Source organism: Pectinophora gossypiella, chromosome 12 (assembly GCF_024362695.1).
Source record: "Pectinophora gossypiella chromosome 12, ilPecGoss1.1, whole genome shotgun sequence".
In the NCBI taxonomy this organism is placed as follows: domain Eukaryota; kingdom Metazoa; phylum Arthropoda; class Insecta; order Lepidoptera; family Gelechiidae; genus Pectinophora; species Pectinophora gossypiella.
Genome location: NC_065415.1, coordinates 2,401,041 through 2,428,919, shown reverse-complemented (window position 1 = coordinate 2,428,919; position 27,879 = coordinate 2,401,041). Strand labels below are relative to the sequence as shown.

The 27,879-nt window shown below is 35.4% G+C and overlaps 2 protein-coding genes across 6 annotated transcripts in view; one reads left to right on the top strand and one right to left on the bottom strand.

Annotated features, from left to right (window-relative positions):
- Window positions 1-106: 106 nt before the first annotated feature.
- Window positions 107-18,869, top strand: LOC126371528 (uncharacterized). 3 transcript variants are annotated; one of them, XR_007567052.1, is made up of 8 exons: window positions 107-419; window positions 504-622; window positions 1,970-2,050; window positions 2,541-2,649; window positions 4,599-4,687; window positions 6,557-6,692; window positions 7,738-9,911; window positions 13,311-18,869. XR_007567052.1 is itself a non-coding variant. In XM_050016850.1 (7 exons), the coding sequence occupies exons 1-7, from the start codon at window positions 383-385 to the stop codon at window positions 7,887-7,889; spliced, it is 723 nt and encodes a 240-aa protein (XP_049872807.1). In that variant the 5' UTR covers window positions 107-382; the 3' UTR covers window positions 7,890-11,696. The 3 variants fall into 3 exon arrangements, 1 of the variants encoding a protein (XP_049872807.1); XR_007567051.1 differs by lacking the exon at window positions 13,311-18,869 and adding an exon at window positions 10,116-11,696; XM_050016850.1 differs by lacking the exon at window positions 13,311-18,869 and having other exon boundaries at window positions 7,738-11,696.
- A 688-nt stretch (window positions 18,870-19,557) lies between these two features.
- The window catches only part of LOC126371526 (max dimerization protein 4-like), a 405,754-nt gene continuing 397,432 nt past the window's right edge, over window positions 19,558-27,879 (bottom strand). For all 3 annotated transcript variants that reach the window (XM_050016847.1, XM_050016848.1, XM_050016849.1), the window contains 2 exons: window positions 25,873-26,054; window positions 19,558-25,503 (listed from right to left, as the gene is read on the bottom strand). In XM_050016847.1, the coding sequence (XP_049872804.1) occupies window positions 25,873-26,054 (182 nt within the window). In that variant the 3' untranslated portion in view covers window positions 19,558-25,503. The remainder of the gene's footprint in view (window positions 25,504-25,872; window positions 26,055-27,879) is intronic.

Below are 27,879 nucleotides of genomic sequence, written 5' to 3'. Positions count from 1 at the left end.
AGTTTTAATTTTCAGCAACAGCAAAGTTACAGCTGTTTCTGAACGAACTCAAATCCATGCGCTAACATCTGTGAAGCAGTTTCAGAACTGAAACTGTACTGTCAACTCTGTCAATCAATCGTTATCAGCATCCGTTGCATTGCACTTCATCGGGGAAAGAAAATCGCGTAAATAAAAAATCACACGAAACAACAAGACACAGCAATATACACAGTTATAGTTCCGTTAATTGAATGATATCGTTACTGACATAAAAGGTGTGAAAAAGTGATATTAGCGTGGAGAGTATTAGCCCTTTGAAATATTTATGGTTTGTGGAAAAACCAATTTTATGGCATTCCCGTACTATTGATTGTGTTTTTAGTGTTTCAAAAGCTATTACATGAACAGAATGGAAGGGAGTAGCGACTCTCTGTCGGGTAAGTTATTGGTTATTTAGATTATGAATAGGCTGTGTGATATCGGAATATTGACAAAATATTTGACGTTGTTTCGATTGATAGTGGTCGCCCCGTCTGTGGGGGGGTCTTCGTCCGTATTGCTCACTCCTGGGCGGACAAGAAACATCGCTCAGGATATGGAAGCCCTCAGATTATCACGACAGGACAACCCTTATTTACAGGTAAGAGACCATTATACCTACCTACCTGCATAAACAGTACTAAAAAAAAATTGAGTATCCGGATATCCACACTGATAATTGCGTTCTTATTAAACAGTGAAAGTAATACAGAATTACCATAAGTAGGTACTTTACATAACCAATGAGTATAATCATACCACACTTATTTACAATGCATATTACTATCATTGCATTTAATAGACAATTAACTTGAGTTTACATATAAGCTATTTATAAGCTGCGTTGTCGGGACTCTTTGAGGGAGCTGTTTAAAGAAATAAATATACTGACGGTCGCAAGTCAATATATATATGAAAACATTATGTATGTACGTAAAAACTTATCTCTCCTTCCGAGAAACTGTGAAAGGCATACTTACAATACAAGAAATAAACATAAAATTGCTATTCAAAATTCTAGATTAAGTAAATTAAATTCATCTTTTTTGGGGTTATGTATACGTTTTTACAATAAAATACCAGATAATATTTTAAATTTGTCAGAAAATAAATTTAAAGCTCACGTGAAGCTTACTTTATGTAAAAAAGCTTATTATAAGATTAATGACTACCTAAATGATAAAAATGTCTGGTTTTGAATGTGTTCCTCTAGTTATTAAATAACTTGTAATGTATATCCTCATTGGTTTTTAAAAGATGTGTTGCTGTTGCAGTTTCTTGTCATTTCTTCTCCTCAGCCATAACACCTTGCGAAATGACATAAATTCAAAAATGTTACATTGACCTTCAACAAGTTTATCCATGATAATTACGTTGAATAAATGATTCTGATTTCTGATTTCATAATAGGACAGATATTTTGATGTGTAATTGGGGCATACATCATTATGAAAAAAATAAAAAATCTTAAATAAAGTATCAAATCAAATCTACCTACTTTATTGCACAGAACTAAATTTCAACTAGTATCCCTACTTTATTTCCACAACTATCACAAATTTTGAGTATTGAAGACTCTGAACTGACGTGCATATATGAAATGATTGATGAATGTGGAGGAAGCAACGGAATTCTATAGTGTCTGCTTACCTCAGTGGGAAATATACATGAATTTATGTCTGTATGTATGCATTTTGACTATTGAGATCATATGTTAAGTAAACAACACATGTGTTATAAGACACACTCTTTCATATTTATTCCAATTTTAATTAAATAAAAAGTAAATTCTACTGTCTACCAAAAAACAAGATTTAAGTTTGGAAACATAGTGTATGGAACCCTTTATTAAAAATTACAATAAAAACATCCTGCATTGATGTTTATTGTAGCATGAAAATTAAGATGTAGGTAATTAAATGTGTAATTTTTCAAATTAAATTTTCAGCAAGTAATGGCGAGTAGAGAAAGCTTGATAGAGAGCCATGCTGATGAGTGTGAATCTGATGACACCATACTTATGTCACAGGTAATTTACGAACAAATACCAAACCCACTCCAGCACCTACACTCCACCCCTCCTTCCTTCCTCTTCCCCTCCTCCACCCCTCCTCTGCTCCTCTCTTCTATTACTTCAAAACTTTGATAAAAGGGATATAAGTACAGGAGTATACGCCATATCTTCCCCCCCCTGGCTGATTGAGGGGAGGCATGTGCCCAGCAGTGGGACATGTATACATATAGGCTGTTTATGATACAGGTACAGTTAGTGAAGTAACATATTATGTATTCAGACCAATAGGTTGGATGGGATGCAATGCTTATGTTAGAACACTGATTATACCTATGTGCTACAAAACAGGCTTTTTTTGTATGAGGAAGGATTTCAATTCACTAGCCCAATCATAAGTAGGATATTTTAATCAGCTGGTTAATTACAAAATTTTGTTGTGTTGATTTAAAAAAAAACATTAAATTCATTTTTTAAATTATTTTAAGAATTGATGTTATGATTACAGGAGTTTGGCAGCACAGCATTGGATTTTGTGGAAGATGATCCTCTCACTTTGAAAGAGGTTCATGAACACATGATCAGGTCCCCTCCACCGACAAGCTGTTGGCCACATGGTGATTATATTTAAAACATTTTTTATTGACAATATTTATTGAAGTGATTGACTAACCTCAATTTGACTCCCTTTTTTTAGACATCATCATTTTATTTATATTTTTAATATCTGCTATATGATATCTGACTTAATAATAACAATAATTACTATTTACATAACGACAACGATATAATTCATTAATATTACGATTGATTGACGGTCAGGGATATACAAGGGTCAATCATAGACTTCTCTTTTTAAACATTTTTTAAGTCCATGAAATAATTTAACTGAATGACTTTTTACTCAGTGGACACCTTAGTTATAAACTCACCTATTAAAAAGTTAGTAAAAAAAATATATTAGCCAATAAATTGCAACATACTTTGATTCAAAACCCGGAAATGAAACAGTAATGTAAACATTTATAAAAATTGATAATTCAATAACTAGGTTGCCAAGTTGAATGACAGATTAAAGCGATAAAAAATCGTGGGTAAAATTAAATTTTATCGCATTTTATCTACTTTTGATTTGTAAATATAATGGATAAGGGCTGATATAGTATGTTGGCCTACTTGATATTTACGTTTTTTGGTCTAGCCTTTTATTAATCGAAGTTAGACCTTACAAGATAAACTAATTATGTACATTACATCACGATAATAACCTATCACTACATTTCATCATAATTTCTATCCTAAGTTGCTTATAATTGGGTAGTTTCCTAGGTCAAAGATAATATTATGAAATTCTGATTACTAAATATAAAGAGATCTAAAGGTGATAAAAACCGTTCTCTTTTACCTATTTAACATATTTATGAATTTTAATAATGAAAAATGTAATAAAAAATAAATAAAAATTAATTAATAAAATAAATAAACGTAATGTAATAAATGTAATGTATAAACTAAGTGCGACATTTTATCACGTTTTTGTATGACGTCACAGGTTGCTTGTTCATACAAAATTTCATGTAAACCTAGCTCAGACGCTTTTGGGGAGCGGAGAATTGCCGTTCTATGCGTAGTTATTCCTTATGCTATGGTATAGGTTTATGAAGCGGACTTTTTGGCGGGAAAGGAAACGGGACAGTTGCTTTCTTCATTAAATAATCTAAATAATTAATACGAAGTGGTTTTTGTGGTTAATGATCGCATTAAGTTAGTCGGAAGACATTCGCGAGTGTTATTATATTGGAGTATTCAATAAACAAAGTGTATCTGCCTATTTTCGCTTCGTGCCGGGGTTCGGAGTAGGAGTCTGCCCCGAGGGTGGGGGCTTAGGTTTCATCATTCATCGTCATCATCTTTCATCATTTCATTTATCATCATCATCATCAAGAAAAAAAATACATAAGATATGGCTGTATGGGCTTGGTTCCCTTTGCCTTGCCCTTCGGGGAAAACCAAAACAAAAAAAGGTTTATGAAGCGACTACTAATAAATTTTTAGGCAGAAACCTTAGCTTGCTGACTGAAGTTTCACATTCGAAACGACCTTAAAATACCGAACAATCCATCGTTCAAGGTTTCCTTAAAATTGCTCTTGAGCTATTTACATAAATACTTTCGTGAAAACTGGAAATCAATAATAGTTAGATCATCACATGCGGCATGCAATAGGTTGGGTTGTTTGGTATGGATTTATTGCAAGGGGAAACTCAAGGGCAACGGAGCTGCAATATTGGTAGTAAATTGCATTTTCAAATTTTGTTTGTACTGACCTGCAGTGTTTGTACAAAAAATATACGGTCGAATTAAGAACCTCCTCCTTTTTGAAGTCGGTAAAAAGAAAATGTTTTTCGTCAGTTTCAGATCGGTCTTTATTTGGTAATCAGAATTTCATAATTTATCTTTGACTTAAGTATCTACCTAATAACCGCTTATTGATAGTCTATTGGTAATACTACCATCAACTATTCAACCTACTAGTAATAACTATTTAATACAATATATGTGAGCAGAGTCCCTCTCGTACCGAGCGACATCGGCGTTCGACTTCGGAGGCAGCCAGCTCTCCTATAGCGCTTACTCGGTCAATTCTCACGACAAGGTTACTAACTAACTACTAATGTGTTGTCTATATATGCTTGTTACGGTGTTCTGAAGGGATACGCAATGTTCATAATCGTCACTGTAAAAGCAAAATTACGTTGCCAAAATATCCTAAAATAGCAGTCCGTGTTATGATATCTATTGCTGTAGGTAATAGAAAATGAAAAAACAATGTACGTTGACGGCGTCTAAATTGGATAAATAGGTAGGTAAAAATTATGGTAAAAAATTGAAAAAAAAAAATACTACAGCTTTTTCTCCAGATGGTTTTTTGGCTTTTACGTAATTTTGCCTGTCCAGTGATGATATAAAAGTGCGAGTAGGCGGATAATTGTATTATTTAATTTTATAACACATTATTTTTTAAATAGTTTTTTTTTTATTCTTATATCGTGTGGGTCGTGAGGTGGATTGCCATTTAATTATTTTGATGTAGAGTTGCGTATCCCTTTGAAAACAATACATGTCCGATCTATGTTTATGTAGCACGTTAATGTTTTATAATTTTACATAAGCTGCACTTGTCAAAGGATAGGTTGCACTAGGTTGCACTATTTATTACCTAGTTAAAAATAAAATGTACAGTCATGAGCAATATCATGTACCTATCCATTTTAGAACCTTGTCGCACTATCATATTTGACATTTAATGAGACTTACGGTTTAATTTGTCAAAAAAGTTAATGTGACATGGTTTCAAAGTGTTTACGTATTAGTACTCGTGACCGTAGCTAGGTACTTACACATTATAGTATGGTGATGGATGCAACAATTTGTGTTGTTGGGGCAACATAGTTATCGAAAACTCTGATTTGTTTATCACTTTTGTAGGTAAGTAGCAATACTTATGTAATTTTTCAAAATTGTGATCTGCAAGAGAAGTGTGTCAGGATCGAAGCAAATGGAATTCTATAGTCTCTGCTTACCCCGGTGGGAAATAGGCGTGAGTTTATGTATGTATGTATGTGATCTGCATCGTAATTTTTAAAGTCAGCAACCTTTTTTTAAGTAAAAAAATGTCTTGTAGGTCTCAACGTAGCCATTCTTATGCCCAAAAACCCCTTTGTAGAAAACCCCTATGCCTTGAGCGTAAACTGGCGGCGCGCTATGATGTAAGTTTTGACGTTTGTCCTGCTCATCAAGTTTAATATTAATTTACAGCTTCTTTAGAAGAACAAATAGCTGTACTTTATTGTGTTCATAAATACAGTCTATGGAATCCCCTTTGCTTTGTTTCTGACACACTTCTCATGCTCCCTCTACATTCATCAATAGTGTTATACACGCGCGCCGGTACAGAGTACATCGCAGTAAACTTCGTATTCGGTCCATTAAGCTGCGTATTAATTTATAACTATAATGGTACTAATTCCTGTAGACACCATATAATTTTATTATAAGTTATATCTGTCATTTTCTTATCCGAAAAGGAAGGGGACGGGTAATTGACAAGCATAAAATTTATAGATCACATGTCAATTTTAAGCAGAAATCTAAAACAACCCTATAAATTTTACATTGGACAATAACTCGACAGAATTATGTTGACAGCACACGTCAAACTGTTTGCATACCAGCGAGATACCTTTTTGATTCGCCCGGGTTATTCATTAATTTACTCATTCTTCCTAAAATTAACAGCTGTCAATCATCCGTCCCTTTTCTTTACGGCAGATATGAAAATGACAGGTATAACTTAAAGTAAAATTAGGAGGTGCCTGCAGGAATTGGCGGAGCAAATTGCTGTACTTTTTATGTCAAAAGCTATGATAGCGTGCCGATAGTTTAAATGTGAATATTTCTTAATTTTTCACCATAAAATTCCCCCGTTTTACCACGACCTGTCTAACTTCTCCCCTACAAATAGGACCTGCGGTCCCCGCGGCGCGCGCGCAACGATGAGATCCGCAACAACAACGCCCCCGGACGACCCAGGTCATCTAGGTCCGCGTCCCCGAGGTCACATGACCTCAGCCTGTGTGGGCGTCCGTTGTCGTTACCAGGTAATTCGCATCATATTATAGTCGGGCATTTTTCTTCTGTGGTGTGGGTTATGAGGTGGATAACCAACCCCGTCAACCCTCCATATATTTATTTTACACATTTATATTTTTATTTGTGTTCAAATATGTATTGAACACACTCAATGCTAAAATCTTATTGTTATCGTGTGCCTAAAGCGTAAGTGCGAGCGAGATGGACAGTCCGCGCTCTCCTTAGTCCTTAACGGCTTAACATGTACCTTTTTACTATGTTCCACCTTAATTTATGTTTGTGACATGCAATAAATGAATATGAATATGAATATGAATGGCTATTCAGACTAAAGTGAGACATAGCGGGGGTGAGGTAAATCTAGCTCGGCGCCGTCAAGAATTGGTGCGGAGCGGAGAGTGTCCGTTCGATATGTAGTGTAGTGTTTACATAAGTACATAAACACATCTTATTTTAATACACGTAGGTATAATTAAATATATAAATAAATATGTAATTATTATTATTATTATCAGTAACACTCAGTGTCCCACTGCAGGTATATGTAATATATTATAAAATACTTGAATCGATATAATCGATTCACATATATATTCTGTCGTCTCGGGCAATGCACTACGCGGTGGCCACAATTAAAAAGTAAACTGTACGGGTATGTACGGGGGTGGAGTGAAGACGTAGTGTGTGGCAACGAGCCGATATTTATTTATATAATTATATTGAGACCAATACACTACATGTTGTATTATTCTTTATTCTATGCCCGAAGTGGCTCTGAAGTGTACTATTGAATAGTAACAATTCTATACGTGTACGTCTATACGCCACAACCAGTGCAGTGTAGTTCCCAGGAATGTTCCCGAAGTAGGAATGTTCTGTAGTAAAATAAAAACTCTTTAATAGTAAGGACACTGGCTCCAAATCAAATTGTTAGATACAAAACTATCCCTTGATCTCTATCTTGATATCTATTCTTTTTCTTTCGGACCGTAATCATGACCATTTTCGACTTGTATTTTTTTCAAAATTGAACCAAAATTTATCTCATTTCAGGCGAAAGTCACCTGCGTACGGCTTTAACCAAGAAGCAGTCTAACCAAAGCGAACGGTTTTCCCTCCTACAGCACCCGCGCCCACTGCGGAGGCCGCACGGAAGCCGACGAGACGAAGACAGCGTCCAACTCGTTCAGGAATACGACAAGTAGGTTTACAATTACGGCTTTATGTCAAAAAGGTCTTACAAATACGACTTCACGTCAAAAATATCTCTAAAGTGCGACTTTATGTCAAAAATATCTCTAAAGTGCGACTTTATGTCAAAAAGATCTCTAAAATACGACTTTACGTCCAAAAGATCTCGAAAGTACGACGTAACATCAAAATGATCTTAAAAAAAATAAGATTTACAGCCATTGCTAAGTCCATAGTATCTTCGAAGATGAAGTTGGTTTAAGCTAAGGTTAGTTGGTTGAAAAGAGTTTTGTTATACTTATGGGTACATCCACAGGTTATAAAATTTCAAGTACTAATGTATAAATTATGAGAAAAAAATAAAAGTTGGAAATAGTGACGGGTTTAGTCGTTAAAAGCGAATAAATAAAATATCTACGTAGAAGGAAAAACGTAGCCATATTGGCAACACCGAAGGCATTGAATCAATAAAAATCTACGTACGTTATCCTCAGTGTTGCAAGCCTTGATGTGTACAACTACCAACTTGTGGCTTCTTGGTGTTATTATTAGGCTTAACTGTCTTCTCTTATGAACGTGCTACGCTACAAAAATAACTAATGCAGGCTGTATGGTCTCAAGATCTTTGCCTGGCTTATAAAAAACAACAACTAATAAAAAGTTTGTAAAATACCGGGAAAAATACGGAGTTCGATGCATTCCTTTTCCTTGCAATTTATCGGGATTAATAAAAATAAGAAGTGACTATTTCAAAAGATCAGTTTAAACAAATTACCTGTATCGTATTAGAAAAAGTTATTATTTAAGTATATAAAATATCGGCATTGTGAATGACAAATGGTAGTTGGTTTAAAAAACGGTTTTTTTTTTAAATCAAATGAGTTTCCTCGTGACACTATTCTGCCTCACAAAGAGCTGCCGAAATGTATAAAGGATTTAGAAATGTTTAATGGCGAGGGATAAAAATAAACATTTTAATAAATAATACAAAAATATCAGCTAAAGCACGTCCAATAAACAAACTTGAACGTAGAAAATTTAAGTTTTCTCGTAACGTCAAATGAAAAACTCAAAATTCCTATAAATGCTCACTTTTGTAGTTTAGTCGTCCCTAAAATTCCTAACCTAATGTAGATATAATAGTGCCGATTCAAGCAGACTGAACTTAATTTTATTTTAGTCTGATAGCTCTAAAAATATTGTCATCCTTCACTTACAAATTACAATACGTGTAAGAAAACGTACGATACGTGTGAGTTTTGTTCTGTCTTTAGTTAAAATTAAGTTGGTGGTTGTCCGAATCGGCACATAATATAGTGCCGATTATGGCAGGAGAAACTTAATTTTATTAAATAGTGCAAGACGGAGATAAATATTGTTTTAGAACTATCAAACTAAATTAAAATTGAGTTTGTGTCTGCAAAAATACTTAGATTGAAGTAGAAAAGGGAATATATATTATTATTTTATATATTTGATATTTATGCTAATGGTTTGTAGGAGCAATGAACAAAAAAAAATTTGACATGATTCTTGTAGATTTTTTTTTCATTGCCTCAGATGGCATTAACTCTCAGAACAATAACTAAAGCATAGAAGGAAGGCTAAAATAAGAATTCAGAAACTATAAACCGGCTCTCTTCTAGCTTACGACACAAACTATGAGTGAGAAAAGGACAAATGATTCGCTCTTTGCTTCATTTTTTTCCGAGGTTGTCACAACATGAAATGTCATTTGGACCTATTGGACTCATTTTAACTCGGCCAAATAAATAATAACATAACATAAGAAGATTTTACTTATATTTACCGAACTATTTGACACGGTCGCATGAACGTTGTTTACGAGTGTCTTGTGTTCAGATTGTTTTAAGTGATAATTTAACAATATTTTTCCAAATAAATGGAAAGAAACTTTTATTTATATCAAATAATTGAGTGTCTCGACTCTGTGACATTATGTCTTGTGTGGTATGGGGCTGCAGCTCACATTCAGGAAGAAAAGAAAATAGCCAACAACTTCTGTCGTTTCATCGGTAAGTTTTTTGTAATTTTCTAGTGAAATGTGAACTGCTGAACAATTTTAGGAAAGTAATATGTTTTGCTGAATAGATTTGTAGCATAAAATATTTGAGATATCCATTATATTATACGTTTTATCGATGAATACGGAATTGATTTGAGGTTATGTTGATTGTCCATAGTGATGTACTAAAATTATCGATACTTTTAATTTTTAGATTTCCTGTAGACGATAACAAAGAGAAAGAATGGATAATTCGCATTAATAGACGAAATTGGATTCCAAATAAGTACAGCCGTATTTGCTCGAAACATTTTACTGCGGATTCATTTATGTGTGTTCCTAATTCGAAGTGGAGACGTCTTCGAGACGATGCTATTCCTACATTGAACATTATAGATCAGACAGATGAAATGGTAATTACGGCCGAGCACCACACACCCGAAGTCTCGACGGCAAAAAGGACAAAATTGTGGGTCCGCGTTAAATTCCCATATTTCGCCAGTTTTTGGCTAGCGGCCCACTCGGCAGCCGGCCCTGCGGTTCGAGTAGTACGGGGCAGGTGCGTTGCTGCAAACCTGCAAGCGCAGGTCGCGTCCCACAATAAAGCACGCCCCCTCTCCTAGGGTATGAGCGTGAGCCGATCGGGCCTCTTACCGTCTGTGCGGCTTAGACCCGGCGGTTCCAATTTGCACGGCACGTCGATCTACACCAGTGCACGGCGGATGACATCATAAATAAATTCGAATATTACAAAATACTTAACGATAACAGTTGGCTATTTTCTTTCCTTCCTGAATGTGAGCTGCAGCTCCAAACTAATATAAACCAGACAATATAATCCAAAAATGGTTAGATACTTACCTATCAGAGACAGAGTCTCCTTTCATCAAGAAGAAGATAATTGCATCCTACAAAAAGAAATCTTGTAAAAAAAAAAATTATCGACATTAATTGTAAGTAAATTTAATTTTATCGACATATTACTAAAGTGAAACCCAACAATGCAATGAAAAACTTGTGACAACCTACGAAATTACGAAACAATTTTTGTATATCAGTCTTTGTCTAACATTACGCCGGTTCCGTAAGATAAAGTAGAGCAGAATTATAGAGTTCTGTTGCTATTTTAGCCTTCCTTCTATGCTTTAGTTATTGTTCTGAGCATTAACTACTTGGCCGGACAAATAGGAAGCTGTTCATGTAACCATACTGTAATTAAATATCTCCCTTTTTGCATTAATCTAAGGTAAATATATCTAGTTATTCTTAGGTATAGTTTAGTGTAAATTGTTAAAATGTTCAGCTTAATAGTTTGGAACAAATAAATAGTTCACTTAGTATAAGGCGAGGGAACGTTACTTCAAAAGAATAGAAAATTAAAAGTATTCTAGTTAGACAATCAAAAGTGTATTTCATTTTTCATTGGTTATTGTATTATAAAATGATTTACGATATTATTTGAGAAATATATCCTCGATTCAGGTAGTTGCTAACTATGCACTAGTGCCGACTCTGTCGGACAAAACTCAATTTACTCAGACAGTTCTAGAAATAGTGCTGTCCTTCACTTACGAGGAGCGCGAGACAGAGATAAAGCTAGTTTTAGAAGTAACAACTAAATAATTAATTTGATGTCTATGCCTATTGATGTCAGCAACGCAGACGTAATTTGATTTTGACATTTCTAAAAATAATCAATGATTGTCAAATTTGTTTTCGAATTCATATTTGAATTATGACGTGCTCAGCGGTGAAGGAAAACATTGTGAGGCAACCCACATTCCCGAGAAATGCATTTTCGGAGGTATGTGACCTAACCTGTAAAAAACCGGACCTGTCAAATTTTCAGGTTAAGTAAGCGGACCCAGTGATAAACGGGATAATGCTAGGGAGATGATGATTTCTAAAAATATGGTCCTTCATTGAAGCCCACGCGGACACTAAACAAAACTCTGATTCTTACTCGTGTGCCGCCTTACCGTGTACAGTCATGCATAAGCAATATAATGTACCCACTTTAGGACTCTGTCGCACTAACATATTTGACATTTAGTGAGACTTACAGTTCAATTTGTCAAAAAGTTAATGTGACATAGTACCAAAGTGTATACATATTAATGTTCGTGACCGTACATACGTAAAAACCCAGAAAAAAAAAACTTTAAACATCAGAATCGAGTGATGTAAAAAAACAATCAGTTGCGGTGTAAATAATGTACCTACATACATATTAAATAGCTTGACGATGTACTATTGAATGACTTATTATAAGCAAGATAAACCCCATTCGATTGCAGGCTACTTTCAGCTTAAAAATTATGAACTATACAGCATAGTAATTGAATAAGTTTTACTGATTAAATCTAGGATAAGTTAGCAGAAAGTGTATATTTAAAACCATTAAATATTTTACTTACTACGGTACCTACATATCTACATGTTCCGGAATAGATAATTGTTATTTGTCGACAACGAACATTCGGTAAATCAAATCATCAAAATTGTTGACGTCAAAAATCATTTCATCTTTGAAAATGACCATTAGATACACACGATACACCGTAAATACACACGTCACATGTCGCATGCGTCGGTAACTACATCATTATCAAGTGTATTATAACCTAACAAATGTTTTTTACTACATCCGCCACTTCATACATACTTACCACACTTTCCTATCCTTTTCTGTCACTCAGAACTGTCATCTGTTAGAGCGAGATAAAGAGGGGGAGTGCGACCCTCAGAACAATAACTAAAGCATAGAAGGAAGGCTAAAATAAGAATTCAGAAACTATAAACCGGCTCTCTTCTAGCTTACGACACAAACTATGAGTGAGAAAAGGACAAATGATTCGCTCTGTGCTTCATTTTTTCCGAGGTTGTCACAACATGAAATGTCATTTGGACCTATTGGACTCATTTTAATTCGGCCAAATAAATAATAACATAACTTAAGAGGATTTTACTTATATTTACCGAACTATTTGACACGGTCGCGTGAACGTTGTTTACGAGTGTCTTGTGTTCAGATTGTTTTAAGTGATAATTTAACAATATTTTTCCAAATAAATGGAAAGAATCTTTTATTTCTATCAAATAATTGAGTGTCTCGACTCTGTGACATTATGTCTTGTGTGGTATGGGGCTGCAGCTCACATTCAGGAAGAAAAGAAAATAGCCAACAACTTCTGTCGTTTCATCGGTAAGTTTTTTGTAATTTTCTAGTGAAATGTGAACTGCTGAACAATTTTAGGAAAGTAATATGTTTTGCTGAATAGATTTGTAGCATAAAATATTTGAGATATCCATTATATTATACGTTTTATCGATGAATACGGAATTGATTTGAGGTTATGTTGATTGTCCATAGTGATGTACTAAAATTATCGATACTTTTAATTTTTAGATTTCCTGTAGACGATAACAAAGAGAAAGAATGGATAATTCGCATTAATAGACGAAATTGGATTCCAAATAAGTACAGCCGTATTTGCTCGAAACATTTTACTGCGGATTCATTTATGTGTGTTCCTAATTCGAAGTGGAGACGTCTTTGAGACGATGCTATTCCTACATTGAACATTATAGATCAGACAGATGAAATGGTAATTACGGCCAAGCACCACACACCCGAAGTCTCGACGGCAAAAGGGACAAAATTGTGGGTCCGCGTTAAATTCCCATATTTCGCCAGTTTTTGGCTAGCGGCCCGCTCGGCAGCCGGCCCTGCGGTTCGAGTAGTACGGGGCAGGTGCGTTGCTGCAAACCTGCAAGCGCAGGTCGCGTCCCACAATAAAGCACGCCCCCTCTCCTAGGGTATGAGCGTGAGCCGATCGGGCCTCTTACCGTCTGTGCGGCTTAGACCCGGCGGTTCCAATTTGCACGGCACGTCGGTCGACAACAGTGCACGGCGGATGACATCATAAATAAATTCGAATATTACAAAATACTTACCGATGAAACGATAACAGTTGGCTATTTTCTTTCCTTCCTGAATGTGAGCTGCAGCTCCAAACTAATATAAACCAGACAATATAATCCAAAAATGGTTAGATATTTACCTATCAGAGACAGAGTCTCCTTTCATCAAGAAGAAGATAATTGCATCCTACAAAAAGAAATCTTGTAAAAAAAAATTATCGACATTAATTGTAAGTAAATTTAATTTTATCGACATATTACTAAAGTGAAACCCAACAATGCAATGAAAAACTTGTGACAACCTACGAAATTACGAAACAATTTTTGTATATGCGTCTTTGTCTAACATTACGCCGGTTCCGTAAGATAAAGTAGAGCAGAATTATAGAGTTCTGTTGCTATTTTAGCCTTCCTTCTATGCTTTAGTTATTGTTCTGAGGTGCGACCGCACTCCGACTGCCTCCCCAGCGTATGATGGAACCATGACAGAACTAGTGATGTTCCGAATATCCGTATCCATATCCGCGGATATCCAAGATAAAGAAAAATCCGTATCCGTATCCGTTACTTTTCACGCGGATCTTTTACAGATTTTTTTTCAGGTGATTAAGTAGAATTATTAAATAAAAAACTATAAAATTCCATTCAGGTTGCTTTTATTTCTTAAAATCAAATATTTGGCACCTTTATATTGCAAACATTTAGATAGATAGATCTTTATAATGAAACCAAGATAAAATATCACTTTTATAACAATGAAATAATTAAAACTTTAATCTTTTTTTTTAGAAAATAAAGATCCGTATCCGCGGATCTTTACACTAAATATCCGTATTCAGATCAGTATCCGCGGATATACATTTTTAACGATCCGGCACATCACTAGACAGAACTGAGTGACAGAAAAGGATAGAACTATAGGAAAGTAATATCGTGTGAAGCCAAAACACTGTATAATGTATAAAATTGCCATAGCATTAAATACCTTATTGTTAGTAAAATAGTTGCTTATGAAAAAAAACTTTTTGGCTTTACATTATGATAGCGATGCGGTGCGGACATAATTATGACCGGCCAAGTTAATGCCAATAAGTCAAATGAAAAAATAAAAATAAAATGGATAAAAAAAAATATTATAATTATGGATATTAATCTGAAATAAATAATTTAAATTTGAAAAAAAGTTGCGGACGAATGTATGTAGTTCAACCCTAAATTATCTTCTGCTAATTTATACTAGATCCATTTCAGTTTTATTCGAATTATAGGGTAGTACAGCACTGAGGTAATATGGGCCAAAATATCGCGCATTATAGTTAAATAATAGTATATAAATATTGTAAGAAAATATTGAGATTGAGATAATTACGATTCTGTTTTCACATTTGGCTATCAATTTATGTCTATGTCGTGGCCTGGTCTTAGAATTGATCATTTCATGATGAGCTCGATCATTCGTGGCCACATCATGATGTAGTTTGGCCAGATCAATGAACACAAAACATTTAACGATATGAGCAACAAATGCATGATTACTTCATAATACGGCCAAACGTTGGCAATCATATCGTAAAATTAGTAACATTATCCACCGGTAGTGGAGCTGGTGTCGATTATATTTAAAACTTGATTGATATTATAGTCGATGAATCAATGTAATTGAACATTTTTCCCTTATTGATAGTATCGATTAGGTAAATTATTTTGAACTAAGATATTAATGACTATTCGCATTATTTACACCACATAGGATGGACACCGCCTACATTAGCGATATGGCCAAACGTTGATTGAAATATCATTAAACGTCGTTTCAAATATATGGCCAACTTAAGTTGGCTATTTCATGAAATATGACCATTTCATGATATGGTCGAACACATCATGAAATGATCAATTCTAAGATCTGGCCACGACATTTTATTTATTTATTTATTTACCAAAACTTAAAACTATCATTACAGGACCATCCTAATCCGATAGTACAGCACTTATATCTACTTATGACAAATAACACAATACATACAAGGTAGCTTTTTCAAATTCGCTCAGACTACAAACAAATAAGTCGATCCTGGTTGCAACCTCATTGAGTGTGTGCAGTGCGCGGATTAAAGGCAATTTGACATCTATACCTGTACCCATTGTACTTACTTCCAAAGTAAAGTTTGATGGTTCCAAGGATTGTTTTAGATATAGAATGCACTTAGATAAAGAATAAAGAACGCGAAACGTCATAAAACGAAACACTTTTGAAAAGTGTAATGTTGCTGTAGGATCGCTGAAATTGAATTTTAGCCAGACTTTAGTCTTCGAATTTTATTTCGTAATTAGTGAATAATAACATTTTGCCATGTTTATTGTATTACAGTTTAATATGTTACCTTCCATTGCTGTAGATTGTAATTTTAGCGAATGTATTTTTTATGCCATGTACAAGTTTTTTAATCTCTCTTAATTTGCAGACAGCTTGGTGCTGATTCCGGTACACACCATTTAAATTTATTTTAAGTTATACCTGTCATTTTCTTTTCCGCCTAAAAGGAAAGGGACGGGTGATCGACAGGCATAAAATTTATGGAACACACGAGCGAGATGCCTATTTTATTTGCCCGGGTTCTTTCATTTTAAACTTAACAGTTGTCAATCACCCGTCTCTTTCCTTTTCGGCAAATAAGAAAATGAAGGATATAACTTAAAATAAAATTAAGAGGTGTTTACAGCAATCGGGGCCACTTACCAAATAATGAATTCTTATATAATTTTACTGTTGCTATTTTTTATTATTAAAACCATGTTCGGTGCTCATATATTCGAGCTTATAATAATTATCGTGTTATGTCATAACATCTTTGTTTTAAGGGCTTAATTGATTAAGTATAATAATGACGGATTATATAATGCAGTTTGGTAAAAGAATAGAAATCATCTTTAGATATTTTTATTCACTTGGCAACTTCTTCCTGCAGCCAATGTAAATTTTGAGAATTTGAATTTTGAACTTTTTTTTGATTTTTTTTTGTTTTTTTTTGTTTTGTGAGGTAAATTTTCAAATTTGTACAGCGCCTTTTTTTTTTGGGGGAACGTGGCCTGGAAAGTCCCTCATTAGCGTGTCACCAAAGAGATTTTAAGTCCAGTTTCAATATGTATTACATTAAATGTTGCCAGTTGCTAAAAAAATGCAACTTATTTTCTTTCTATTCTTTTGTCAAACTATACCCAATGCCCTTGAAATATAAGATTTGTGTAATTTTTGTTGATTTTATTGAAAAAAAAAATGTTTTGTTGACATTCCAAATACTCATTTTAGTGTAAGAAGTCAATTGAGTATTGAATATTGTGTATTGTGTCAAATTTGCCGTGTTGTAGTTGGTGCCATTTATGTACTTATCCAGTTGTTAATATAGTCGAGATCTACAGCCATTGTCATTAGATTCATACATACAAAAATATAAGTATTCATATTTATCATTTATCACCTTTACATACCTAAATTGCATGAAAGCGATTGTTTACCACTTCACCACTAGGGCTAATATGCGCAACATGATAAAATTATCGATCAATTCAATAAATTTCGTCGAAATCGATAAGTTTGTTTTTCCCTTTAACATGCGTGTCACGTGATTTTGTTCGTATTTTGACAACACAACATGACTTATTTGGGTTCACATATTAGCACCAATCGACAAAACTACATAATTATATCGTGACAATCGATGAAATGACCGTGACAATTTTTTATCATGTCACGCATGTTAGCCTTACAGGATCGTGTAGTCTAATAGCAAATTGGTAGGCTCTTACCAGGGTAACGGATCTCGAACGAGTTGGTGGGGCGTAATCATTGTAGCCACGATCTCGAGCGAGTTGGTGGGGCGTAACCATGGTAACTACGAACCGAGCTGAAGTTTTTCTGCATTTTCATTGGTCGAATATCACGTCACGTGACTGAAGTGATGTGAGTAACAGTATGAACCTTGTGACAGTGAAAAAATGAAGATTTATAGGATTTTTTGGTACGTCGACATTATCATAAGTAATGGTGCATCCTTAGCGGTTGTAATAAGGGTAGTTCTTCGAACACCGGAAGCCTAAATCATTACCGTGAACACCAATACCAGCTCGGTGAAGTGTGGGTACTTGGTTCTTCTTGCGATGGATGTACAATCAAAAAGAAAAAGTGCAGTCACTGATCCCAGTGAATTATTATCTCTGACCCATTGGGATGTGGTCGTGAGCGTATGTTGTGTTTGGTTCACGTGAACGCAAGAGAATCCTACAATCTTTTGTCTTTTTAAATATCTAGTTAGAACTTGTGTATGTCGCCAACATACTAGACCAAAGATACTAGGATATTATTGAGTTATTTTATTGGTAATGAAATTGGCCACCGGTATTCGAAGGTCTACCCGCAAATGTATAATGAAGAATAATGAAGATAAACACTAGCAGCTCAAATGTAGGCGGGAGCACTGTTGAGTGGTCCTTTTGAACAGTTCCCCATACTGATAAATTGCTATAAAATGTGGAGCAACGTGGAATGTATCCCGTCTGAAGAATGAGCTACGAAAAAAAAATAGCAGCCAGTTGGAAAAGGCAGTTTGAATATATTGTTTTCTAAGTTTTCTACTTTCCGATCTTCAGGGAATAAATATAACACTATGATTTTGCAGTTAAACGCTGCGCAAAGGGTTATAGTGTAAAAATGTAACAAAAACAATGTGTGTTTACTGAAATAGTATGGGAAACTGTCAAAATTTAAGAACACTCAACAGTAGCGACACCTGATGGGAGAAATAGGTAGTTTTTATCCTCATATGGAGATGGAGAACACCAGCGCCCTCTGTCAATGTTATCGTGGTACCACAAGATCCTTGTCGACCTTAAGATCTCGACTGTACCTGAATATAACCAAAGAGTAGCCAATGTTTTCTGTATTTCATTGTATACAATCAATTCGAATAGTATAATGTTCTGGTTATTCGCTGGTCGATTCCAGATTACGTCAGTAAAGTATAAATAAAGAAATATTTGATTCGAATTTCGTGTTTCATTTATTTTGTTTGATTTTTCCTTGTATTTATTAATACAATTAGGGGTGGAGGGGAGCCCTGTGCTCAGCTGTGGGACGTAGGGTGAGTAAATGTGTTATTGACCGTAACGCATACTGAGGGGTTGATACAGTCAAATATAACAGTTAATAGCACCGTTATCAGCCTCATTGTGCGTGATAGCCGCTTATTACACAACCAAGTTAAAACAAAAGTTGCTTACTACGGGTAACGTTAGTACAAAACGCAGGCTATGACGTCAAAAAACGAAAATAATGAAATGAGGGTAGTCTCACCGACCACATTAGTCAAATTTCATTAGTCAACTGTTGTTGGCGTAACTCACGTAACTTTTTTTCGCCTGTTGTTTTTATTTCTTATATTGTCAAATATTCAATAAATTCAGCATGGAATTTTTTGCGATATATGTATGTACTCAAAACACAAGGGATGGTAGTTATGTCAAAGAGTAAGTCTGGCAATTCAGAGAGGCCAGACGCACTGGATGAGGTGTTTTATTTGAAAGGACGTGTTTATACGAGTGTTGTTTTAAATTTAGGTACTTAATATACCTAGATATTTAAAAATATATTTTTGAACTTTACGTAAAAATCGTACCTCCTAAAATATAATAAGACGGACACTTATAGGATTAATTTCGGAAATTAAACGACAAAAGATTTTTATTTATAATTTTATTAAATTAATTCTATAACTTTTTTACATATAGTAAATTATATGTGCCACGTTTCGTCAATTACATTGAATAATGCTGCCTAGTCACATCGGCAGTAGTCACAAAGTACCTAATGTATGCCTCTACTCTCAGACAACGAATGACTGCTTGCCGATACAGTTCACATTCATCATTCGAAGCCCTCTCCACTCGATTATTAGACGATGTTTTACTGTATATTCAGTTCTTGACACTAATTCGAAGTTTGAAAGTAAACATTCTTTGTTAGTTGGTCAAGAGCTTCGTCCAGGGGGTCTAAGGCCACATTGAAGCAATTCATTTTAAAAAGCATTATTATGTATAATATAACAAATGTTAAGTAGCAATATTGCTTTATTAGGTGAATTGCTTCAGTGTGGGTTTTTTAACCTCCCCCCCCATAATCAAGTGAATACAGCTCCGAGGTCGGCGTGTTCGCACAGTCGGCCGGCGTCCCTCGCCGCCCCGCCCGCAACTTGGTCCAAGAATATATTTATGAAATAATTTGTATAAAAATTTTGGCTCCAATATTTACAACTGATATTTTTACATTGCCGGACTAATATTTTTACAGTGACTAAGTTGTTTAACGGGCGTGGGGCGGCGAACGCTGCCGACAAGGGACTATTTATTGCGATTTCATTTTTCTAATAACACATTTTCTTATCTAATGTGCGCGCGTACATCGCGACGCACTATCTAGGAGTACCCTATCGTTACAGTGAGCCTGTGTTAGTACACAGTGCGCAGGTTCTACGGAGACAGTCGGAAGATGGCAACTAAAAGTCACTGTAGCAATAGGGTACCAAGGAAGAGACAACATCGAAGGCAGAGATGACTGGTTGGCCACTACTATTGCCCGCGCGCTACATTACACTAGTTTCGTACTCTGACGATACCTGTCCCTGTTTCGTGTTTTAAAATTAACATTTAGAATTAACACTCAAGTAGGGGCTTATACAGAATTTGTACTCTTGTTGCGTCCCGTCGCCGCTCGCACCCGTCGTACTCTACGCAAAGCAACTGCGTGATGAAGGTACGGTCATTTGTGGCGCGTAGGTAGAACTTAATAGAAAATCAGGATGTAAGTAGCATAATACTCGAGAACAAACCAGTTTTAGCGGTATAAACGTACTCTTGGAAAAAAACGTGCGGGTTTAACAGCATCTGGCCGCGACGCATCGCACTTTCCTATGCCTCTATCTTTTTCTGTTACTCAGAGCCGTCAGTCGCTAGAGTGGGATAAAGAATGGGAGTCCGACCGCGTGGATTATCTCGCTCTAACAAATGACTGTTCTGAATGACAGAAGAGAATAGGAGCGTAGGAAACTGCCATGCGATACGGCCAGGGGCCTGTTTAAAAAACTTACAATTGTAAATTGCAACACAATTTGATGTTCATTACCTGGCTAATATGAAACTGCAAAATATTCGTGATCACACACTCCGCAATGTACATCAAATTGTCATTGTAATTTACAATTGTAAGTTTTATTAAACAGGCCCCTGGTCGTATCGCATGGCAGTTTCCTACGCTCCTATTCTCTTCTGTCATTCAGAACAGTCATTTGTTAGAACGAGATAATCCACGCGGTTCAACCCTTATCAGTCGCCCCGTTCGTAAACGTACACATTTCGGGGCGATTTTGAACTACCTACATTATTATTATCAACATTTTTGTTCAGCGAGTAGAATTACAGAAAAACTGGATCATTCCGCGTACATTCACTAGGTATTTTAGTAACATGGGAAAAACATTTCTAACTACGCGCCCGTTCGATATCTTAACAATAAAATCCCATAACAAACGGAGTATTAATAACGCAGGCAGGTTGAGTGAAGCAAAAGTCAAAACACTGGTACGATTTAACTATTATCGATAAGCACTTTTAAATAATAAATAAAAATTTGTTGTACATAAATAATTTTCGAATAAATAAGTTTTTTTTTTGACATAGTCGAGGCAGGATTTGACAGAGGCGCATAGTCCAGAGCGTTCGTAAGCTGACGATAACATCGGGCACTGCCCTAGAGCTGGTCGGGACATTCGCTTTTCCCTTTAAAGATCTTTAATGTCACTTTATTTATTCACTTTTTGTATTCTAGTGACTTCTAATAACAACATTTTTAACTTACTTCTTTTAAAGAAGAACTTACTTGACAATTTAAATTTTAAAAGGGAGTGGACGGTTCGGTGCTAACTTTAGCCGTCCTAAAGCGAGATCCAGACCAGCGGTAGGGGCTGTTTCGAGTATGGAGTGAGGCGCCCACGACGGAACCACGGCTGTGCCGTAACCGATCACGCATCCATTACTTAAGAGATCAGACTGTCATTTCTAAAACAAACATTATACTTACAAATGATAATACGTTACAACTATCCTTATCATAACATCCATACCTAAAACAATTTACAATAATATTTTATGCGTACAACGACTGACATTTTACCATAAACCAGTTGAATCCCAGGCGTCTCTATTAACTTGTAGGAAGCAATATTTCAAATGACCTAAATATCAATAAGTATTTGAGAAAATGACTAAGGTTCTTTGTTGATTTCTTAAATATTGCTAAAATTAATACAATCGCCTGTTAAATGACTGGTAGATGATAAAATTTCACTCGTTATGTTAGAAAAATTAAAACATTGAGAAGGGCCGCTTTAGGAGTGAGATTTGATTGAAGGCCCGTGGTCGGTATTGCCATAGTTGAAAATATAATACAAACTGACGCGTTTTATGATGTTACATTCTGTCGTACATGTATCTTAAAAAAAAAGAATACGGTTATAACCGCGTACATTATATACAGGGTGTTAGTGACATCGTAACGAATACTAAGGGGGATGATTCAGACCATGATTCTGAGTTGATATCAAGTGGAATTTCCTGTCGGAAAATTCATGAAATGTTTTGTGATTTTTTTTTATTATTTTCAGTTCCATACTTTTGCGACGGAAAATTCCACTTGACATTAACTTAAAATCATGGCCTGAATCATCCCTCAAAGTTTTCGTTACGACGTCACTGACACCCTGTGTAACAGTACCATTGCATCATGCTTTTTAGATTCTTTAAATTAAGTTACAATAATGCTGAATTGGCGAAGAAACTTAATTTTGATTTAGTTTAACTGTTTTAAAAATAGTGCTGTCCTTTACTTACGATACGTGTAAGAAAGAGATGTAGCTAGTGGCCTAAAGGTCTATGTCATCAGGCCAAAAATTCCGAAAAAAAAGATGTAGCTAGTTTTGTGACTGGGTAACTAAATTAAAACTAAGTTTTCACTCTCAGAATCGACACTAATAATACACTATAACGTAATATAATGCATTTAATCCTCCGTTCATACAAGGTATAGTAAGCATGGCATGGTTATCGTTCCGTTACATTATTTTTGGTAAAATTCCACATAAATAATAAAACCAGGATAGTAATTTATCATTCAGCTTGTTTATTACTAAAGATGGAAACCATCAGTAAAATATTTATGGCATTTCTATCCATTACTTATAAGTAAATTATACAATAATCCTATTCTAAAAAACTTATTCTAGCATTAGAAAATTTGATCATACGTTATAAAGATGAAAAAATATGATCAAAAATTTTAACACTACAGAGAGAATTTAGAATTGGTTATTTTTTTTTACTTTTAATGTGACTATTAAAATACCTTTTCTATGATGGAGTTTAGCTGCGTAAAAAAAATATTGGGCGACATCAAAAACAAGTAGCAATGACAAATTACTGTAATGGGCGTGTGACAATGAAGTGAGATCATTAACATTCAATATAATACTTAACAATACGATGGGTTAGTCAGTGATGTTGGGCTCGGCACATATTTACTGCTGCTGTAAACCCGTAATTAAAAAAAAAAAAACAAAAGAATATTAATCATAATATAACATGACATGATAGAGGTAGTAGGTGTAAAAGAAAAGTCAAAAAAAACTTTTTTAAAACATATTATACCTGGTTTTTACCGCGTTAAATCAGGTATATGAGACTCCCGAGATTTAACGCGGTAAAAAGCTGGTATTAATGTGTTTTAATTATGTTAATAACCGCGTAAACCTCAAAAACATTTTTAATAAAAAAAACCTTTTTTTATTTTTTACCTAAAATTAAGAGCTAGTTTCTTCAACAAGTCAACAAATTCATGTTGTTTGCTACATTCGATTTATACTCATGTATTTTTTTTTTAATATAGGGTTAACTGCAGAGCTTATAATGTGCCGTCAATAACAAAATACGAGAGTCGTGTCAGAAGCAATCTATGTGAATATTACCTAATAATTATCTCATAGCCCCAAAAATATAGTTAGTACCTATCCGTATTGATGGAAAATTCTGTTAAAAATGTACTAAAATTATATTTTTTTTGGTGGGCCTTGTTTTGTGTGAACCCGAAAATAGAAAATGTTCGTAACAGCACGATTGTCCGCCTAACATCCACATCTAAGACTATTTGATTAATTTATACAAGAAAAATAATTATATACAAAATATAAAATTGATATTTATCTATACAACATTCGCTACACGATAGCAACATCATTTTTGTGAAAATAAATAACAGTAAGTACCTAGAGAGTTTCCAAAACACATTTCCAAATACAGCACAATTTATATTCAAGCATTTCCGATAGGAAGATCAATAATAAAATTAAAAAAAAAATAACATGATTTTAATAAATAGATGACAATACAAAATCTAGGGGCTTGAGAGATGCATGTGATTTGTACGATATATCCGATAAGGGACTTTCCAGGTTACGTTTCTCAAAAACATCAGATGGCGCTGTACAGTTTTTCATTCGTTTAACCTTCTAATTTCATGCATATGTCTATATGCATCTTTTATCTTTGTTTTTGGGTATAAATTATGACCCTTTTTATTGCATTTATCTTTATAAAGATTTACATAATGTAATCCAAATATCAAGCGACAATATTTTTTATGTATGCTTCTGCTATTACATTGTATTTTGGAATAATTATGTACCCGAGTAATGAGAGGTAATTATCACGATAAAGCTATACAATTCCATCTAATTGTTTTTGGTGAATGTAGCCTGGAAAGTCCCTTATCGGCATACACCCCGAAAGTATGTATTAGGTCATTTGTAACAAAAGCTCTTAGAGAAAGAATGCTGCAAATATTGATAGTCGATTTTTCACATTGAACAAAGAAAACAGATTTTAACCTGCTTATTTCGCTAGATTTGTGTGACAAAATGGACGTTGGAAAAATAAATGATCTATTGTATTAAACAAGAAAAGTAACAGTAAAAAATCGAGTTATCAAAGCGCATAGTTCTTAAAATAATGAAATTACAGTGAATAGAATATGCATACAGAATTTGGTAGTGTCACACACTGTGGAATAGAATGCCGTCACGAAAATGGAATATTAAGTAGTCGGCGTACAGAAATATATACTTAATAATAATTAGATATTGCAACGGATCATACGAGCCACGCTCAAGAAAGAAAATATAACTCATCTGTAATTGAAAAATAAACTTTGAATATATTTTTTTGGCAATTTTGTACTCGGTGATGGGGTAGAGTGAATGTGTGCCCTGTACCCTCACGAAGGCGCAGCAAGCTGAACAACATAGCAGCTTGAGAAGAAACGATAAGAGAATGACACGGTAAGCACTCGTCAGGTAGAGAGTACATTGGTGATTCGTTTTACATAAAACCCCCCCTCCTTTATGTAAAACATGGGTGCCATTTCGTACTTGTGTGCGGCGCGGGCGCAGTGGCGGCGAGGCCGCTCAGTCACGGAAACAACTTGCCTTAGTAAATGTATCAACAAAATGTTCTACGATTGTTTACTTTACGAACTTAACGCTCGGCGGGGCCCGCCAGCGCACGCGCCGCGCTCCAACCACCTGGAAAGCAAGGGAAACACGTTAGTAGTAAGTAAGTATATAAGAATACTTAAAAGTTGGGTAAGTACCTAGTTTACTATCTAGAGTTTAAAATAAGGAACAGGAGACAGGAATTGACAACTAACTCCATGGTGTTGAAAACCCTTTAGTACAAGAAATATATGTCAATAACAGATGTTAATGGAATTGTAATAAAGTTTCAATACATTTCATCGAAATTGGCATGTAATTTTATCTCATAATCATAAATTTAATACGAGTGGACAAGGTCTATTTTGCAGGTATTAGAGCACTCGACCTGATTACTCCGAGAAAACTGGTATAGTGTAAACCCGGCTTAACTCATAAAACAGTGGATACAGTACTCACCTAGACCCTCGTGGAGCGATGCGCGCGGCGCGGGCGGGCGGTGGCTGGCGCCGGCGCAGGCGCAGGCGAGCGAGCCCGCGTGCGACGCGCCGCCACGCCCACGCCGCTGTCGGCGCTGTGGCCCGACACCAGCGACTCGCTGTCGCTCTGGTTTGACGTGTACCCAATTACGTCCACCTCATCTGGAAAGAGAAGATATATTTTTAAATGAGTAAAATTAATAAATATTTAAATAAAATAAATAAGACTTAAATGGCTTCCAATTAGACTGCGGCGGGATGAGCATGTCTTGGTTCTGCTCTATAATGTGCTGTATGACCCCCGTTCCACTCCCTACTTAAAAGAACGTTTCCAGTTCCTAGGTAGCGACTGTTCTCGTGAACTTCGTTCGCGGACGGACAATGTGCTGAAGGCTCCTTTCTCAAGGTCTGGATACTACAAAGATTCCTTTACCGTAAAGTCCACGCACTTGTGGAATGATTTGCCTGCTGATATCAGGCATTCGAAGTCATTAGCTATATTCAAAACTAAACTTCACCATTTTTGCTTGGCTAAATCATTTATTTATTTATTTGTACACAATGAAACAGACATAAGAAACATACAAAGAAAACAGATAGTACAGGCAAGCTTATCTCTAAACAAAGAGATTTCTTCCAGCTGACCTACGTGACAAGAGAGACTTTCAACGTATAATATTATATAGATAGACATACATACGCGTACAAATTATTTAGATATTACTTATACTAATATTAGACACAATATTAACCTAAACCTACAAACCACATTTAAATAAATTATAATATAATATATATTTCATAGATATATAAACATATTATATACTTTCTATATTGGTTTATAAAAAATACACACTATATACAATATATATATATATATACCTAAATAAATAAGTAAACGCAAACAAATACGACTAATGCAACTCAAGCAAGACTCAAATAATAATCCTTCAAGTTCCTTTTAAAACTACCAACCGTGTCACATTCCCGAGTGACCCTGGGTAGCGCGTTCCACAGTTTGACGGCCTGCACGGTAAAAGAGTCACCGTACATTTGCGTAGAATAGGGGGGAGTTTTCAGGTGCAAGTTGTAAAGGGGACGGTGAGTGCGACCAGATGAGGCGAAATACGTGAAACGCTCCCGCAGGTATCGTGGCGATGAGGGATTATTTAAAACATTGAAAAGAAGAACAAGTATATGATATCGCCGTCGATACCTAATCGGGAGCCATCTCAACTGTTTTCTGTGTTCCGAAACATGATCATACTTGCGAAGGCCAAAAATAAAGCGAATACACAGATTCTGAAGCCTCTCAAGCTTATTGACAAGCTCCTCAGTGGCGTCAAGAAAACAGGAGTCCGCGTAATCAGCTATAGGGAGCATGAGGGATTGAGCCAGAGAGATTTTAGTCTTAAGGGGAAGAAAACTCTGAAGACGCTTCAGTGAGTGGAATGCAGCATGCATTTTTCTGCTAACCTGATTAATGTGAGAGGTCCACGACATATTGCAATCCAGCAGCAGACCAAGATTTTTTACCGACTCTGCGTATTGCAGTGGTGCACCATCAAAAATGACAGGTGGTAAATTAATATTGCGAAGACGCTTGTACATAGGTCGGCTACCAATAATTATGACCTGTGATTTAGCCGGATTAACAAGAAGTCCAAATGATTCAGCCCACTTACCAATACAGTGCAGATCATTATTCATGGTAGCGACAGCGGCGGTAACTTCGTCAACCGAAAAGTGAGAGTAAAGTTGCAGATCATCAGCATATAGGTGGTAGTTGGAAGTTATGACATTAGTGATAGAGTTAATAAAGGTTGAAAAAAGTAAAGGAGAAAGCACGCCACCCTGAGGAACACCGGCAGCCAGTTCACACCAGTCAGATGTCATGTCGTCGACACGAACACACTGCCAGCGACCTCTTAAATAGGAATCAAACCAATCAATCACCAGTGGAGATATGTTAAGAGACTCGAGGATA